The following is a 16,289-nucleotide window of genomic DNA, read 5'->3' as shown; positions in this document are numbered from 1 at the left end:
GAGTTAGTGAGCAGGCTCCCTGACACTGTGCCAACCAGACCATGAAAGATGGGTGTGCCCGTGCTAGTCCCTTGTGTGTAGTAAGTGAGGAAACCTTTGGTTAGCAGGAATGATGATCTCTAGTGACTGGGAGAAAAACGGGATTGTCAGCTTATTACCAAGGCTGATTTTTATGTTTATGCTGTCTGGCTTAATACTCCCAGTCTCTACCTAGTTCAAGTGAAATGATAACATTTGTTTTTTTTCACTGTTCCTACTGGGAGTTCCAGGCAGCTCCAGAAAGTAATGTTTGGAAGGTTCAACTTGTTGGCTACTTCTTTTTTTTTTTTTTTTTTTTTGTAACCAACAGATGGTAATGTAATATTGAAATATAAACAGGCCCTTGATGATCTAAACAGCTGGAAAACAGGATTGACTGGCAATTATACCCCTCAAGGAAAATAACTTTTATTATAATTAGATATATTTTGTGACCCTGAATTCTAAGTGAAAAACTAGTTTCACCATGGCTCTAAAAACATTCTGGAGAGCTGTCCTTCACACTTCTGTCCAGTGTTCATGCTGACTGGGGAGAACTGAGCTACTGTAACCCTACGTTTCTGGGAGGGCTTGGGATTTACAGTTGAGAGTGACTCAGTAAATGCAATACAATTGTTAGCTATGCATCTACATATGTAGTCAACATAGTTAATTCCTATTTAACTGAAATCCAGAGTCCCAATGCTTTTTATTCAGGCAAAGATTAAAGTTTTTAGTAAAAATGTGCAGTTGTCATTGACCATGGCATTCCAAATGCAAAGTAATCCTCTCTATAGTATAAACTTTCTCCAGTGAAACAGAACATTTACCCTCTATTATTATGTAGTTTCAGTTTAAATGACTTTCAAAGTAATCATATCCTGTATCTTTAAATTTGAAGTAATATGTTTTTAGGGCATTAATTTTTATAAAGCAAACTTTTCAATAGAATATATGCTTAAGAATAAGAGTCTATTATTTAGAATAAGTGCATGCTTGTTCTAAGTAGCAGAATTCTAGAGATTACACTATTTGTCTCTTATTTTGATGTCTCAAAGCATACCACTCCACCACAGTTTCAAGATGTGGGTCTTTTAATTTGCAATTATTTTTGGGCTTTATTTTTTTGGCAATGCACACATAGCCTTAAATAGAGCCAACATGTTCTTTCAGAAATGTACTACTGTTTCTTGTGAAGCGTGAGTAATTTTGGAAACCACCTGTTGTCTCCCTCCATATGCTGCTTATCCTTGTGTAGGCAGGTATTTACCAACACAAATTCCTTTAGTTCCCAGAGTTTCAGGCAGAAATTCAAAGCTCTTTGAAAAAGTTCCTTATTTTGAAAGGCTGCTGATACTAACAGTGCCGAAGCCTGTTCTTGTCTCCCATATGTAGGAACTGTTTGGGATCAACTTGAGACGATTACTAGCAAAGCTTGCAGTTCTTTCTAAGAACTTTCTTACTGTCATTGAATATGTATACACAAGGTTGTACTCTAACACATATGTAGATGCTTACATAGAATCTATGACCCAGTATTTCTATAAGCACTACAAAAATAAATAAAAGCAGTAGTCTTAGTAGTCTTTTGAATAGTTTCCCATCCCAAAGAAAATCAAGTTTTTCTTGTTTCTGAATTTTTTTTCAAAATACATCTAATTTCAGGTCACTGGAAAGTCTAACGTAATAATCTATAAGCAGTCAAGTCTCCCAGTGTATCAAACCTAGGATGAGTCTGTTCTGGGGCAGTGTTGTCTGCCCTCTTATTTCCAAAAACCCAGAGTGAAAGAAAACTCATTTCCATTCAGTGAGAATCCAAGTGGGGTCTCTCCTAGCCAGTCATTAGTGTTAAAGTTTCAGTAAAATAGTTTTAAAAATAAACTCAATTGAGACTTTCTTTTTTCTTCCTTCCTTCCTTCCTTCCTTCCTTCCTTCCTTCCTTCCTTCTTTCCTTCCTTCCTTCTTTCCTTCCTTCCTTCCTTCTTTCCTTTCTTTCATTTTTTTTTTGTGAACAGTTCCAATGGATTCTCTGATCCCAGAGCTCAGGTAAGATCTCCCCTATGTGATCCTTTCAAATATTGATTGGTCTGGTTAGTTTAGAATAGTTTATTTTCACCACCTCAGAACCCTTGCTTCAGAATGAGGGCTAAACTAAAGAGTAACTTCACTTGGCTCTTTCTAACCCTCAGGGAAGCAGAGAAGGGTAGCAGTTGTGTTGACAATAAAGTTCAAAATATTTGATCTAATATTCTAATTAAAAAACCACTTTTGTATAATGTTGACTACTACCTGCTTTTCTTCACTGGCCACCTATTTTCTATATGCTTGTATACCTTGTGTGGCTAGATTTTGCAATGATAGTTCATGAGCTCGAAGAACGAATTGCCCATATTCTAAGCTATCCAGTTTTTGTTTTAAATAAGTAGGTAATTCCATCAGCTAGTTACTTCCAATTTTAACCTACACTGTAGAAAATAATGTGACTTTTTAAAAGCATGTCCTTCCATTCATGTGTTAGGTATTATAGCTTACGCATTGCTTTGAAAATTCTACCTGAGTGATGCAGAAGTTTATTATTTCTGTTTTACCTGAATTACTGTCAAGGTATAAACTTTTAAAGTAACATACAAAGAAAAAAAAAGGACTTCTGGTGAAAAGGAGCACAGCCTGAAGATATACTTTCCTGGAGTAACAAACACACTTGCTCTTGCACACCCACTACGCCCCCATTCATGAACTAGCCTGACTTTCTGAACTCAGAAAACCCTGTTTATATGTCTCAGGGGAATGTTTGACAAAGAGTCTTACAGTGTCTTACCTACTTACCCTGCAGAGGAACATACTAACAGGATATGCAGCTTAGCCCAGGCATGGTGCTTGGTGATTCTCTGAAACTTGGGCTCTTAGTTACCTCTTTTAAGTGAGTTAACTTGTCTGAGTATCAGTTCATTTGCTTATTTAGAATTTGGGTGTGCTTTTTATGCAAAAAATGCTGTCAGGAAATCTGTATGCTCGCCTAGGTTAATGATATCACCATTAAGAATTAAAAATTTTAAACTAGAGCATTAACAGCAGTGCATATGATATACAAATATATTTGGGCCACATTAAAAATATGGAGCTGATCATATATAAAGTAAGAAACTGCTTGCCTCATGTCTAATTTTCCTTTTAAACCTACTCTCATTTAAAATTCCTATTTTTGGGGGGGAAGGGGTGCATAATGATGAATGGGGCATTTAAGTGATGAAGGAGTGAGGGAACATGAGATGTTTGTGGTACCATACCATGGGTTTCTAGAGCTTTGCTATGACCAATGGAAGGTTTACTTGCGGCCATAACTATAATCTTTCTTAGGGAACCAAGTCATTCACAGAAAGGAAAGGGCCTTTTAAAATGGTAGGTGTTTATAAAAGTGACTTTAAAATGAGACAAGACTGAAAGAATAATGTGCACGCATTGACCTAGATGGAGTGTCTACCTCAAATGAAGATGCAGATAGAATTAAAGAAAGAAGAAAATGTGTAGAAATGTATTAATTTTTAAGTATGCTGTTAGCATTAATGTATACTGTACCATTCTACAGTAAAACTAGTATTGTTAAGATCTTATGTACCAGATGTTAATTTTATCATCCAATTACTTCATTTAATCCTCACAGTAACCTTATATATCATGGCTTAAATTTTCAAAACATACATGAAAATCAATAGCTAATGCCAATATCCCACAGGTACACAGGTAGTTAACCATCCAAACTCCTGTGTCACAAGCCTGTTTTTCTCTGGGGCTGGGCTTCTCATTCACAACTAACCCAATGTAAGGAAGGAATAAGTCACAGAGGTGTTATCCCATCACCTTGGACCTCAGGAAGCTGGATCTCAGAGTGCTACAGTCAGCCCAGGGGCTTCCCTTCACGAGTATAATTATGGACAAAGAATTTCTTGTCTTCTAATTCTATAAAAATTATTCATATCAAATATCACATTTTACCTAATCTGTTAATATAATAATTCAAAAGGAGGATTCCAGTGGCTAGAGAAATTCACAAATCTTTCAGGCCTTTTGAATGAGTTCTAAAAAGCACTTATTGAAATTTTGTAAATCTTTATGCTCAGCAGGATGACCAAGCTTAGGCTTTCTTGATCTTAAACTGTTTGTTCCAGTTTAACTTGAGCCAGACATAGAGCCTACCTATCATTCTGCATATACCTTGTGGAGGAAACTTAAGTAGTGGTTTACATGAAAACATGTATTGTTGGTATCCTTTTAGTTCTCGTGTCCAGTCCCCTAGGTTCACTTCTCACTGACTCCACTGGCTTTTTGTAATTCAGCATCACAGCCCGTGTCTGAATTCTAAGTGCCACCAAGAAATGTGGAATTCTTTTCCCAACATAGACGTTCTGATTATTTTGTAGAGAAGGCTGGTAACTTTATAAAATTTGCTTTAAAATGAATTAGGGATGTTACATACAAAAAAATACTAATACAAATGAAGCTAATTTCAATATACCGTATATTGTTCATGGCACTAATAAAAATTGATACTGACAGTCTCATCTTCTTATTGCTCTGTATGCTGCTACTATCATCACCATTAAAAAAGCAATTTATAACCACAGGCCCACCTTTAATCATCGTCCTTATTAGCATTTCCACTTTTCCTCTAGCACGTTCAGGTTATAGGTAGTGTAGAGAGAGCTCTGCTGTCTTCCTCAGTGATAACCAGTGCATCGTCTCTGCTCTCTTCCCATTACCACTCTCTGAAATCTGAATCTCATGCCATTGTAGCTACTAATTCTGGTAATTGGCTCATGTGTTGGCAACCAGTCACCCCCTTCCTCTAATTAGGAAAACATATTCTTACCTCTAAAATGACATTCTTATGTGACTCCTTAGAGAGACAAATAAATACAAGGCCCCCAGGTACATTATTGTCCTTCTGTGGTCTATTGCTGTTACTAATTTGTCAGCTCAAGTGTTATAATGAAATGTCTACTTTGATGTCTCTTCTTACTTTATCTTGACTATTTTACTATACTTAAAATGCTGCATTTGTTATTTTAAGTATTAAACTGCTGAATCTTTTATGAACTCTAATCAATAAGTTAAAAAGCTAATGCTTTGAATATAGATGAAAACTTTTCTAACTTTCAAAGCTAGATGATGTCCAGTTTTCCTTATGTTTTCTAACAGCCTCATTTTAATACTTTCATTAAAATTGCATTTAATTTAAAAAAATAAAGCTTCCATTATTAACCATGATGATATTAAAACTGCATGAATATTTCTAACAACTAGGTAACTTGTGGAGGAAACTTAAGTAGTGATTTACTACTAAATTACTACTTAAAAATATTAACTAAAGAAAATATTAACAGAAAAGCATTTAAAAATCTATCAGGGAAGCCTTTTACAGGAATGAAAACAAAATGAAGTTTGCTGTTTAGCAAGAAAACTCAGTAAACTCTTATAATACTATCATGTATTTGTGTATTTGCATATAATCTGATAGCACTTAGCACTGAACTTATTACTTATTAGCCCCTGAACTAATTCACATTGAATTACTTCTTGAAACAGTATCCACAATATCTAATTGGATCCACACAATAAGCCAGTAAAGCAGTCAGGACAAGTGACATTAACTGCATTTTAGCTCTGGAGCTGGGTGCAGGCTCATGAAGTGTTTAAAGTGCAGTCTGAGTAGGAGAATCAGAAGGAAGAGCTTGGGTTCTGTGTGCCTACTACTTCTGCATTTTCTCTATAGCTTCCTCTCACTTCTGCCTACCTCTTCTCTGTACTGCCCACCATGTCTGCAGTCCTGTGTCCTATCTACTTTATCTTAAACTTTATCAGCAAATTAATAAATCAGAGCAAAATATGTCCTGGCTTAAAAACAAACTCTACTATGCTTTCTTTATTTCCTGGAATGCCAGTTATAAAGTGAGCACCGCCTTTTTCTTCCAACTTGGTTTTCATACATTGACTCTGATTTTAAGTGTACATGAAAATACTAAAAAATGACAAAAATTCCTGTCTTACATAATTTTTATTTCTTCATTGGTGAACTTTCAAGAGCCTCAAACTTCTATTCTGCATTGTAAGAGAGGTGTTGGGCTAACCATGAAGTCCTAGTCTAGTCTAAAACTCTTAAGACAGAATACTAAATGACCTTGGTATACATGGGTTCCATGACTTCAATTCAGCCATCCATGTTTACAAAGTATTCTTCAAGCCTGAAACATACTCTACAGATAGCATTTAAGAAAATTCATCCAGAGCCATCTGACAACTAATCACTTATAGTTTATAGGTTTAGGTGTTAGGAGTAATCAAGACATGATATAAACTATCCAGGGGGGTATAATCAGGAAACGTTTGATTACTGTACCATTTTAGAAATGGATCTTGAGCATTTTAGGTTTTGGTCTCTGAGGAGAGGTTATGGAAATTATATACCAAGGATACTGAGAAATTGTGTGTGTGTGTGTTGATTATGTTGATAGCCATGGTATTTCGCGTCTTAATTCTATACTTTCTATGTTACATTACATCTCCTACAAGAAAATTCTATAGAGCTAAGCAATTCAAAAACTCTAAAACAAGTTGCAAACAAAATCTTTTATTATGCCTTTATTATCTCTTGCTTCCATGCTCAAACACTATCTCAAGGAAATTGATGACCTCTATCAACCCATTGTTATATTAGTGAGGAGCCAATGTCACTGTCATCTCTAGAAACCAGGACTGTTACAGAATTCTACTGCCATAAACCGTATTCAGTTGAGCCATGAGGATTCATTTCTGTTTGCTAGGATGTTTTCTAGAGCATGTTTAACTTTTCTGTTCCAACCAAAGGGTAAATGTCCTTTGATATTTATCCTCTCAGTGCTTCTTCTGCACCTGTCCAGTGTTGATACAGTGGACACATAACAGACAGCATCCATATTAAAGCCATCAAATCAGGTTACAATATCTGCAGAAGGGATATAAGCAAAGCACGTTCTTCGAATATCTTAGCCATTTCACAGCCCATATAAAATACAAACATTCAGATCTCTGGTCTAAAGATTCTCCAAATTTTTTAGTTTACTCTCATCCCTATACTTCCCTCTAAGAAAACTCTACTCCACACCATTTTCTCTTTTGCTATTATAAATTCATTTTGCAGAGAAAAGGATGAAAATATAGGTAATGAAATTTATATTTTTTTGATGATTTTTGAGACTCTAATTTCTTTGTGTGCAAAAAATACCAAGTGCAAGTACCTCTGTGAAATACAAACTAAAACACTTTTTTTGCATCTCAATTTTGTTATAGGTCTCAGCTGACCAAATTCTCCTCTTTTAGCTTTCCTATGCGGAAAATGTGTTCATTCCTTACAGCATACGAGTCACAACATCCCTTCTCTGAAGTGTCCTGTGGCCTCCTAGACAGACTAATACTTTCTTCCTTGTGTTTCCAAAGCTTCTATACTTCTCTTTTTTAGAACACCAGCTGCATGGACCCCTTTAGTTATGCACTCCTCCATTTGTCTACTCACTCAAAGGGAAGCAGACTCTCAGCCTTCAAATGTACAGTTAGGTTGGAAAGACAAGAAAAAGGAAACAAATTAAATAAAAATCTAATCAATCAGATATAATTTTGTCTTTTATATAGCATCTACTTCTTTAAGTATAGAGAATTTATTTCATTCTTCTTTATATCCCGATGTTACTTTAGAAATAAAAATACCCGTACATCACTAACCCTCATATTTATTTTTTCTTTTAGAATAAATCATGTTAAAGAATATATTGTGTGAAACATTTCTGTTTAGCCTATTACTTCTGTATAACTGTCTTAAAAGTGCCAGCATGAATGAGAGAAATCACTCAAGACCTTACCTCTAGAAGAATAGCAGTCAGTTAATAGTTACTGAGAGAGGGAGAGCCAGTCTTCTCTAAAAACATATAGGCTCCCTGATAGGCTATCCAATATCAAGTGATTCACAGACACACACACACACACACACACACACACAAACACACGCATGCGCGCATGCGCATGCACACATGGACACACACACAAACACTGGTGCATGTGCACATACATATAAAATAGAAATTTTAAAAGATATCATGAATTTGAGATGGTTTGGACAAAGAAAGGCGTGGAGGTGATGTAAATATAGTACTTATGTATAAAAGTCGCAAATTTTGTTTAATTTTTTAAAAAAATGCCAGCCGTGCCTCTTCTTGCAAATTCTTCAAGTCTTTCCACTGACATGTACTTTCCCTTATTTTTAAAGAAAATTGTATTAAATTGTGATGAAGACAGACATTTTTAATATAGTCATGCCTCCTTCAAAATCATGAATGCTTCCACTGGCCCCTCAATTGCAAGCCAGCCAGTTGTATATTCCGTCTATCAAATAATTTATTGAAGTGCCAAATGTCATTTGCACTCAAAAAAAAAGGCCGAACTGAGACAGAAATGAATACCACCTGAGCAAAGGGATCTAAGGAGAGGGGGTTATGAACAAGCCAGTGTTCCAGCAGGACCTGTGAGTACTTGGAAGTCAAAGACTCAGGTTAACCTGTGCTGAGAGGAATGTAGGGACAAAACCCCACCTGATTCTGTGAGCCTTCCTGATGTGGCAATCATGGAACCAAGTGTTATTACAGGTTGATCTGTGAGGACAAGTACGTAAACCTAGCAAATTCCTCACAGGACCCACTGTCACAGCTACAGGGCCCCCACAACCCCTCCATGGTTCCTGAGCCCTTTTTGCATGAGGACACCACAACATAGCCAGAGGTTTGTGTGTGGGAGGATCACTGAACTTAAAATAAGAGCAGGAAGGCCAGTCGCCTATGGCCATAATAGAAAACATGTGTTCTCCTAACTTGGCAGCTACCTTGATGTCCTTCTGCCACTTGTAGCCAGCTTTTCTTTAATTCCCTAATTTCTTTTTTTTTCTTTATTGGATATTTTATTTACATTTCAGATGCCATCCCCCTTTCCCATTTCCCCTCCCTAGAAAACCCCTATCCCATGCCCTCTTCTCCTTTTCGCTTTTATACTATTTTTTAAATGTTAATCAAAGTATTTATAAGTTTGATAATGCTCAATAACAAGATGCCCATACAATCAGAAGTGTAACCCAATACCCAACTAGATATACCAACTACCTTTGACTGGTGAAGACACTCGGACATCTGCCTCCATGTTCTCCCCCCACCTCATCTCTCTTGTCACCTAGCTCCTCCTCTCCTTCTCCTCCTCTCCTTACTTCTCCCACCTTAGCTCCTCCTACATATCACCCTTCCTGTTAAAATAAAACTTTTCTCTTAAAATACAATTAGAGCATAACTATACCAATTTGGGTCAGTAAAGTACAAGATAGACCTAATACCCAGTCCATCATTTTGTTGACTAACCAGAACCTCTGTCATCCCTACTAACTAAAAGACTTGGTTCTGAACCTGGATTTTTTTTTTCTTGGCTTTAGAATTAATGTCAGCTGAAAATCATCCTCTCAAATCTTTTCTCTCAAAGTAAATAGCCAGGATTGGCTATGAGACTATGAGTCTTCAACCCCATCAGAAATCCAGAATGACTGAGTTAACTGAAATTATGTGAAGCACAAAGCATAGCTTCTAAAATTTAGCCAAATTATAGAGACTGCTGAACACCTGGACAGTCCCTATACTACAAAACGTTGGAGCATCCTATCTTCAGCCTTCTGGCCCAGGATCATCTGACAGACCTAGTGATGCAGAATTATTAAGGGCTGATTACTCTGTATTGGCAGATATAGTCAGTTGACTATTCCCCAAATGTGTCCTTTTCTGGACAGTAATTTGTCTGTAGATGAAAAGAGGCAATTCTTGCCTAGTGGCTGTCTCACCACAACTGGAGTAACTCCAAAGATGCTCAGTTTCTTCTTAGAATCCAAGACAGGAAGCTGTCAGGAGCAGACAGGTCTCTAATCAAAATGAACGTTAATACAGAAATATTTGTAATGTCAATTCTGTGGACTTCTGACGTTTTGAAAACCAACTATCACTGTAAGGCAATCTGGACTGTTGTCTGTTAACTCCTCTCAGCTATTTCTAAATTAAATATAGAAAACACCTTAACAATAAACTCAGAGCCATGAATTTGCTATAGGCCCATAACTCACAGGCTAACCATCTCAAATCAATTAGAAAAGTTAAAGTAGGACTGGGTCTAAGCCTTGTATTCCTAAATGTGTTATATAGGCACAGTGCCTATGAGAGTAACAATATTAATCTCACTTTTATATTAATAAGAAGCCCATACCAATGAAAACCTTAAATTTGAAATCAAAGTAAATTTTGTACCATTTAAGAAATTATAACTTCATCTTAATAACAATTATACATATTTCTACCAATAGGTTATGGTTATGCAATAAATCCTAGCTAATCCTCTGTTCCAACAAAACCACTACTTTTCCCTAAAAAGAAAGCCCAATATTAACCACCTTAGTCCCCAAGCCCAGGGAATAGGGGCGCTGACTCTTCATTAACATCTTCAAACTGATTATGGGCGTTGAGATATTAGAAGAGGGGCAGGGGGAAGAGTAAATTGATAAGCCTCTGACACTGTGTCTTCACTGCATCTAGCTGGAATTCCAGGACATCAGAGGTTCAAGCAGGTCTGCTCAGCTTGCTTGATGAGTGGATACACGGAGGCTGTGTATTCTGCAATATACAATTCTCAAAACAAATTTTATTATCAAGATAATTGTTTGTTTGAATTCTGGAATCTAGTCTTCTGGCGACCTGCCTCTGTCATGTGTAATCCATATAATTGTGGGAGTTTTTATGAGGGTGTGCTTTCACCATCCTCCCATTCCCACCTCCCTGCTCTGGAATTCCCCAACACTAGGGAATCCAAACTTCTAGGCACCAAGGCTGTCCACTTCCACTGATGCCTAATCCCTTACCCCATGCCCCCTCCTCCAATTACTATGAGGGTATGCTCCCACCATCCTCCCATTCCTGCCTCCCTGCTCTCGAAATTCCCCAGCACTAGGAAATCCAAACTTTAAGGCACCAAGGCCATCCACTTCCACTGATGCCTGGCAAGGCCACCCTCAACTACCTATACAGGTGGAGCCATGAGTCCCTCCCTTTGTGTTCTCAGGCTGGAGGTTTTAGAATGGCTACTCCAGCTTGTTTCTTAGCACCATTTGCTTGAAAAATTGTTTCCCAGCCTTTTACTCTAAGGTAATTTCTGTCTTTGTCACTGAGGTGGGTTTTCTGTATGCAGCAAACTGCTGGGTCCTGTTTACATATCCAGTCAATTAGCCTATGTCTTTTAATTGGGGGAATTGAATCCATTGATGTTAAGAGATATTAAGGAACAGTGATTATTGCTTCCTGTTATTTTTGTTATTAGGGGTGGAATTATCTTTGTGTGGCTATCTTCTTTTGGATTTGTTAAAAGAGAATTACTTTCTTGCTCTTTCTAGGGTATAATTTCCCTCCTTGTATTGGAATTTTCCCACTATTATCCTTTGTAATGCTGGGTTTGTGGAAAGATATTGTGTAAATTTGGTTTTGTCATGGAATATCTTGGTTTCTCCATCTATGGTAATTGAGAGTTTTGCTGGGTATAGTAGCCTGGGCTGGCATTTGTGTTCTCTTAGGTTCTGTATGACATCTGTCCAGGATCTTCTCGCTTTTATAGTATCTGCTGAGAAGTCTGGTGTAATTCTGATAGGTCTGCCTTTATATGTTACTTGGCCTTTTTCCCTTACTGCACTTAATATTCTTTCTTTGTTTTGTGCACTTGTTTTGATTATTATGTGACGGGAGGTATTTCTTTTTTGGTCTAGTCTATTTGGCATTCTATAAGCTTCTTGTATGCTTATGGGCATCTTGTTCTTTAGATTACAGAAGTTTTCTTCTATAATTTTGTTGAAGATATTAATTGGCCCTTTAAGTTGATTCCCTAATTTCTTGACACTTGACTCCTCAAGGTTTATCTTTCTTTATCTATGCCCATGATTCTCTAAAGTTCTCTTCTCTTTAAGTATATCTGCATGAAAAATGAATCTACATCTCCAGGTCTCCCTTCTTCTTTGAACTTCAGCTGCACAGTCATCCCAAAAATGAGTTCCCTGGGGATTATTTCATATCCAAACTTATAAGCCGATCCTTTATCATAAATCAAGTATTCCTCTAGCCTTCTTGATGCTTGTAAAGGGGGATGACAGAACTGTATGAGTTTCCTTGACCCGTGTCTTCTTATCATGTATCCAGTCTCTCCGAAACTGTGTCTAGTCTCTGCTCTGGCCATTCTCCCTCTACTTGTATTCCTGGCCTTCCTAGTGCCCCTGTTGATGCTTGCTACTGTGTCAGACCATTATGTGCTCCTCCTACTCCCATGCCTGAAATGTTTTCTACTTGGCTATGTGGTTCCCTCCCTCATTTACTCCAGCTTCTAACTCTATCTCCCTGCTGACAAGGCTGCTTCTGACTTAACCTTTGCAACAACAAACCCTCACTATACAGCTTTCGCTGTTCTTCTTCTCTATTTTTTTTTTTCCTTTGTGGAAAAAAAAGGCACCTTCTGACCTGCAGTTTATTTGTGTTTAGTTCTAATCTGCCTATTTTTATGACATTCATTTTGTGTCAGTGGGAATTGTCATCTCTTACCTCATTGGTAATATTACCAATATTATCTCATTGGTAATATTACCTCATTGGTAATACCATGTAGTGTCTTTCATACACTAGGTACTAATAAAACTAATAAAACACTGAATAAATGGATTCTGAGAACTCCAGAAAATACTATGAGACATAGAAGTAGTTTGGGATTCCTATAAAACTGACTGCTGTAAGAAACACAGTGGCCCAAATAACCCATTCTTTCTAGAGTGTGACAAGTTTACAAGTTTGGAACCCAGAGCAGGCCCTCCTTTAGTTAGACTGAAAGGCATGCGCTCCTGGCAGCCTGTTTCTTGACTTATATGTGTTTGGATGTTTGATAGCTGATCAAAGAGAAAGGATAGATTAAAAACAGAGGTGGTCTTTTGAGTTCCTGTAGAGCACAATTCTTGACATTGCTGCTATAGTTCTACTGGCCATGTGTGACATGAGAGTTCAGTATTAAAGAGAAATAGGTAAACATTATGTCAAGAAAAAGGTTCATTGGGTAAAGATACATGCAACCAAGCCTGGTGATCTCAATTCAACCCCCAAATCCTATAGTGGAAGAAGAGAACTGACTGCTATACATGAGTAATGGCATATGCATGCACATGCATGGACAGAAAATAAAATCCATTAAGATTTTTTTTAGAAGTACATGCTCTCTAAGAGCTGTTTGCCTTTTGTAATTTTGTGCTTTTATGACTTAAGACTTGATGTTTAGCTCATTGCCTTGTCTAAAACAGGTGCAGAGCAGCTTCTAGGTAGCCTAGTAGACCAAGGCTGCACGCATTCTAATCTCTTCATCCCTATTTTGAGATTCAAGTATCTTCATAAACAGTAATTTGCAGACTAGCTTTCAAAAGTATACACAATGACTTTGTAAGTCAAAGGGTCAAATGAGAATCTGGAACTCTGCCCTCACCCAGAGTGTCTCCAGAACTGTGAAGGTGCATATGCACACCCTGTTTCACTGGATCCTGGGCACTGTAAAGTGGGTGCTGCTACCCATACTATTTAGATAAATAAGTTTCAGCTCAGAATCAGGTGGGGAACTAGCTGCATGATTCTTTGGGGGTGTTTCGGTCCCTTGCTTTGCTGATATAACAGAAGACTGCAAACTTAAATGAATAATAAATACATTTATTATGTACATAAGGAAATTCAAAAGCTAGGGGTTATATCAGCTCATCGATAACCATGAACTCCATCATACCTGTGCAGAAGTTACCTCATGCCAAGAAAGACAAAGGAGGCACAAAATTCCATTTGTAACAATTGCTCCTGGGCTAATATTCTTACCCAACCAATGGGGCCAGAGACCCTGGTCCCAGTTATCCCTTTAGGTCCCATTTTCCCACATTTTATATGAATAGTTCACTTTTTGATATGAGCCTTGGAGTAGACTTGAAACAATAGCAGGGAAGAGCAGTTGTATAATGATCTAAATGGAAAATATTAGCTAAAAAATGGTCTTCTTATGGAAAAATAACTCATATCAAAATGGTTTCTATTACTGACACTGACGAGTAGAAAAGGTAAGGTACACCTTGAGTACTGAGGCCAGGAAAGAAGGTGGACAATCAGCATAACTTGTGTTGGGACACTTTGGGTCTCCAGAAAAGGAAGAAAGTATCCAAAGAGGGACAGCTCCAGCAGCTCATGTACAGGATGTGAAGGCAAATCCAGACACCGAAACAGCAGCAGCAGCAGTCTTTCTAAGTCAGAAACCATCTTTATCTTTTTAAATTAATTTGTTATTCACTTACTTATTTTGTTTTTTTTTTCTAGACAGAGGCTTACTCTATACCCCAGGATGGGCAGGAATTATCTATGTATTCCAAACTAGTCTCAAACTTGAGGTGATACCCCCATCTCAGCCACAAAAGTGCCAGGATGATAAAAAGCAGCTTATAAAACTGGGATTAGAGACAGTCTCTAGAAGCAAGTTGTTTCTGATTTAGTAGGATACTTGACGGCTAACATAGTTCACAGTTTGGCATGTGTACATATATGTGCACATGCCCACAATTTTATCTGCATATTTATCACAAAGTATCAGAGGAGGTGATCCTTACTGACTGAGTATACTCACCCATTTCAACACACATTCCTCCTTTGAAATTCCACTCAGGTGTGATGGAGAGTTTTGTCAAATTATTTAAAATGAGCCTTGGTGAAGATGAGGATAAACGGGAACATTACACATGGGAAACTTTCCTTTAAAAATACATTGTGTATTTCTCTAGGTTCCAAATTTTTAGTTCAGAATAATGGGAGGAGGCCAGATTTCTGAACCAAAGCTCTACAGTCAGATAAATGTAGCAAATAAATTGGTATTTGTGTTGCAGGTGTGGTGTAGTCATGTGATCTTGGAAAAAGTAGTTTGTCTTAGTTTCTAAATTACACACATTAGTGGAAGAAGTTCACCTTTCTGGGTGCAGCTTGTTCTGCTTTATTTTCTTTCTCTGGGATGCTGTGACTTTGTGTCTGCCAAGCTTTGGCTTACTGTGTCATATACAAGCATGTGTATACAGACAGCTAAATGGTCCCTTCTTTTCCCTCCACCTCACATTTTAGATCCCTTTCTGTTCCTAATGTTCTCTCTGGAGAGCAGAAGGTCATGTTTGCATTACTCTATCCTGCTAACTATAATGCTTCCTAGGCATGAAGCCCTTCTATATCAACTTCATTGAGTCTGGGTGTTTCTGGAGTTAATACTTCTTCACAAAGCAAAAGTCAACAGCTGATGAGTTGTTTAGAACATGTTGACTTTTGCTTTGTGTAGAAGTGAAGCCATCTTAATAGTGAGAGAGTACCTGCCTCACAGACATGCACAGGAATTTTTATTGTGATTCTTTTTAATGATTTGAATATTTTAAGATAGTATTTTATTACTTCTAGAGTTCCATATAATGTAGTTAGATCTCATTCACTCCAACTCCTCCAAGATATATCCAACTTTGTGTTCTGTTCTGTTTCATTTTGTTTTTGTTTTACCCCGTCAGATTCAACTGGTACTTCTCAAATACTCTTGAATATGGGTCCAGCCTTGGTCAATTCACTAAGGGCTCACACCCTTAAAGTAAACTGATTCTCTTCTTCTAGTAGCTATCAGATGCCAATATCTCCACAACACATGTGCTTACCTCTTCCCCACCATGCCGTTGTTTTCTTTCTCGATTGGCTTTGCACAAGTTTTATGCATGGTATCATAATTGTTGTGAGTACATATGTACATATGTCCTGTTGTATCTTTAAAACACGGTTTCTTTGTTGTCATTCACCATCTCTGTCTCTTTCAATCTTTCCAGCCCTTCTTGTAATATAATACCTGAGCCCTTCGATAAAGGGTTTGATATAGAAGTCCCATTTAGGACTGAGCACTCTATAGTCTCTTATTCTATAAAGATGAACCAGTTGTGTGTACCAATGTTTTTTACCATCAGACATGTTACTGATGAGAGTTGAGATAATTTATGGGTATAACAACAAGTCATCAGAGATGGTTTTAATACTATATCTATTTGATAGAATAATAGTAGTAGGTTCTTCCCTAGAGTCTGTGACCTATCTAGTCATAGGCTCTTGATGCTT

At 37.4% G+C, this 16,289-nt stretch overlaps 1 protein-coding gene across 2 annotated transcripts in view; it reads left to right on the top strand.

Moving 5' to 3' along the window:
• St18 (ST18 C2H2C-type zinc finger transcription factor) overlaps positions 1-16,289 on the top strand; it is a 110,346-nt gene that overhangs the window by 14,146 nt on the left and 79,911 nt on the right. For both annotated transcript variants that reach the window (XM_076924421.1, XM_076924419.1), the window contains exon 3: positions 2,034-2,064. In XM_076924421.1, the coding sequence (XP_076780536.1) occupies positions 2,034-2,064 (31 nt within the window). The remainder of the gene's footprint in view (positions 1-2,033; positions 2,065-16,289) is intronic.

This window comes from Arvicanthis niloticus, chromosome 25 (assembly GCF_011762505.2).
Source record: "Arvicanthis niloticus isolate mArvNil1 chromosome 25, mArvNil1.pat.X, whole genome shotgun sequence".
NCBI classification, from domain to species: Eukaryota; Metazoa; Chordata; class Mammalia; order Rodentia; family Muridae; genus Arvicanthis; species Arvicanthis niloticus.
The sequence above is the reverse complement of the archived record's forward strand: the minus strand, read 5'-3'. Positions and strand labels throughout refer to the sequence as shown.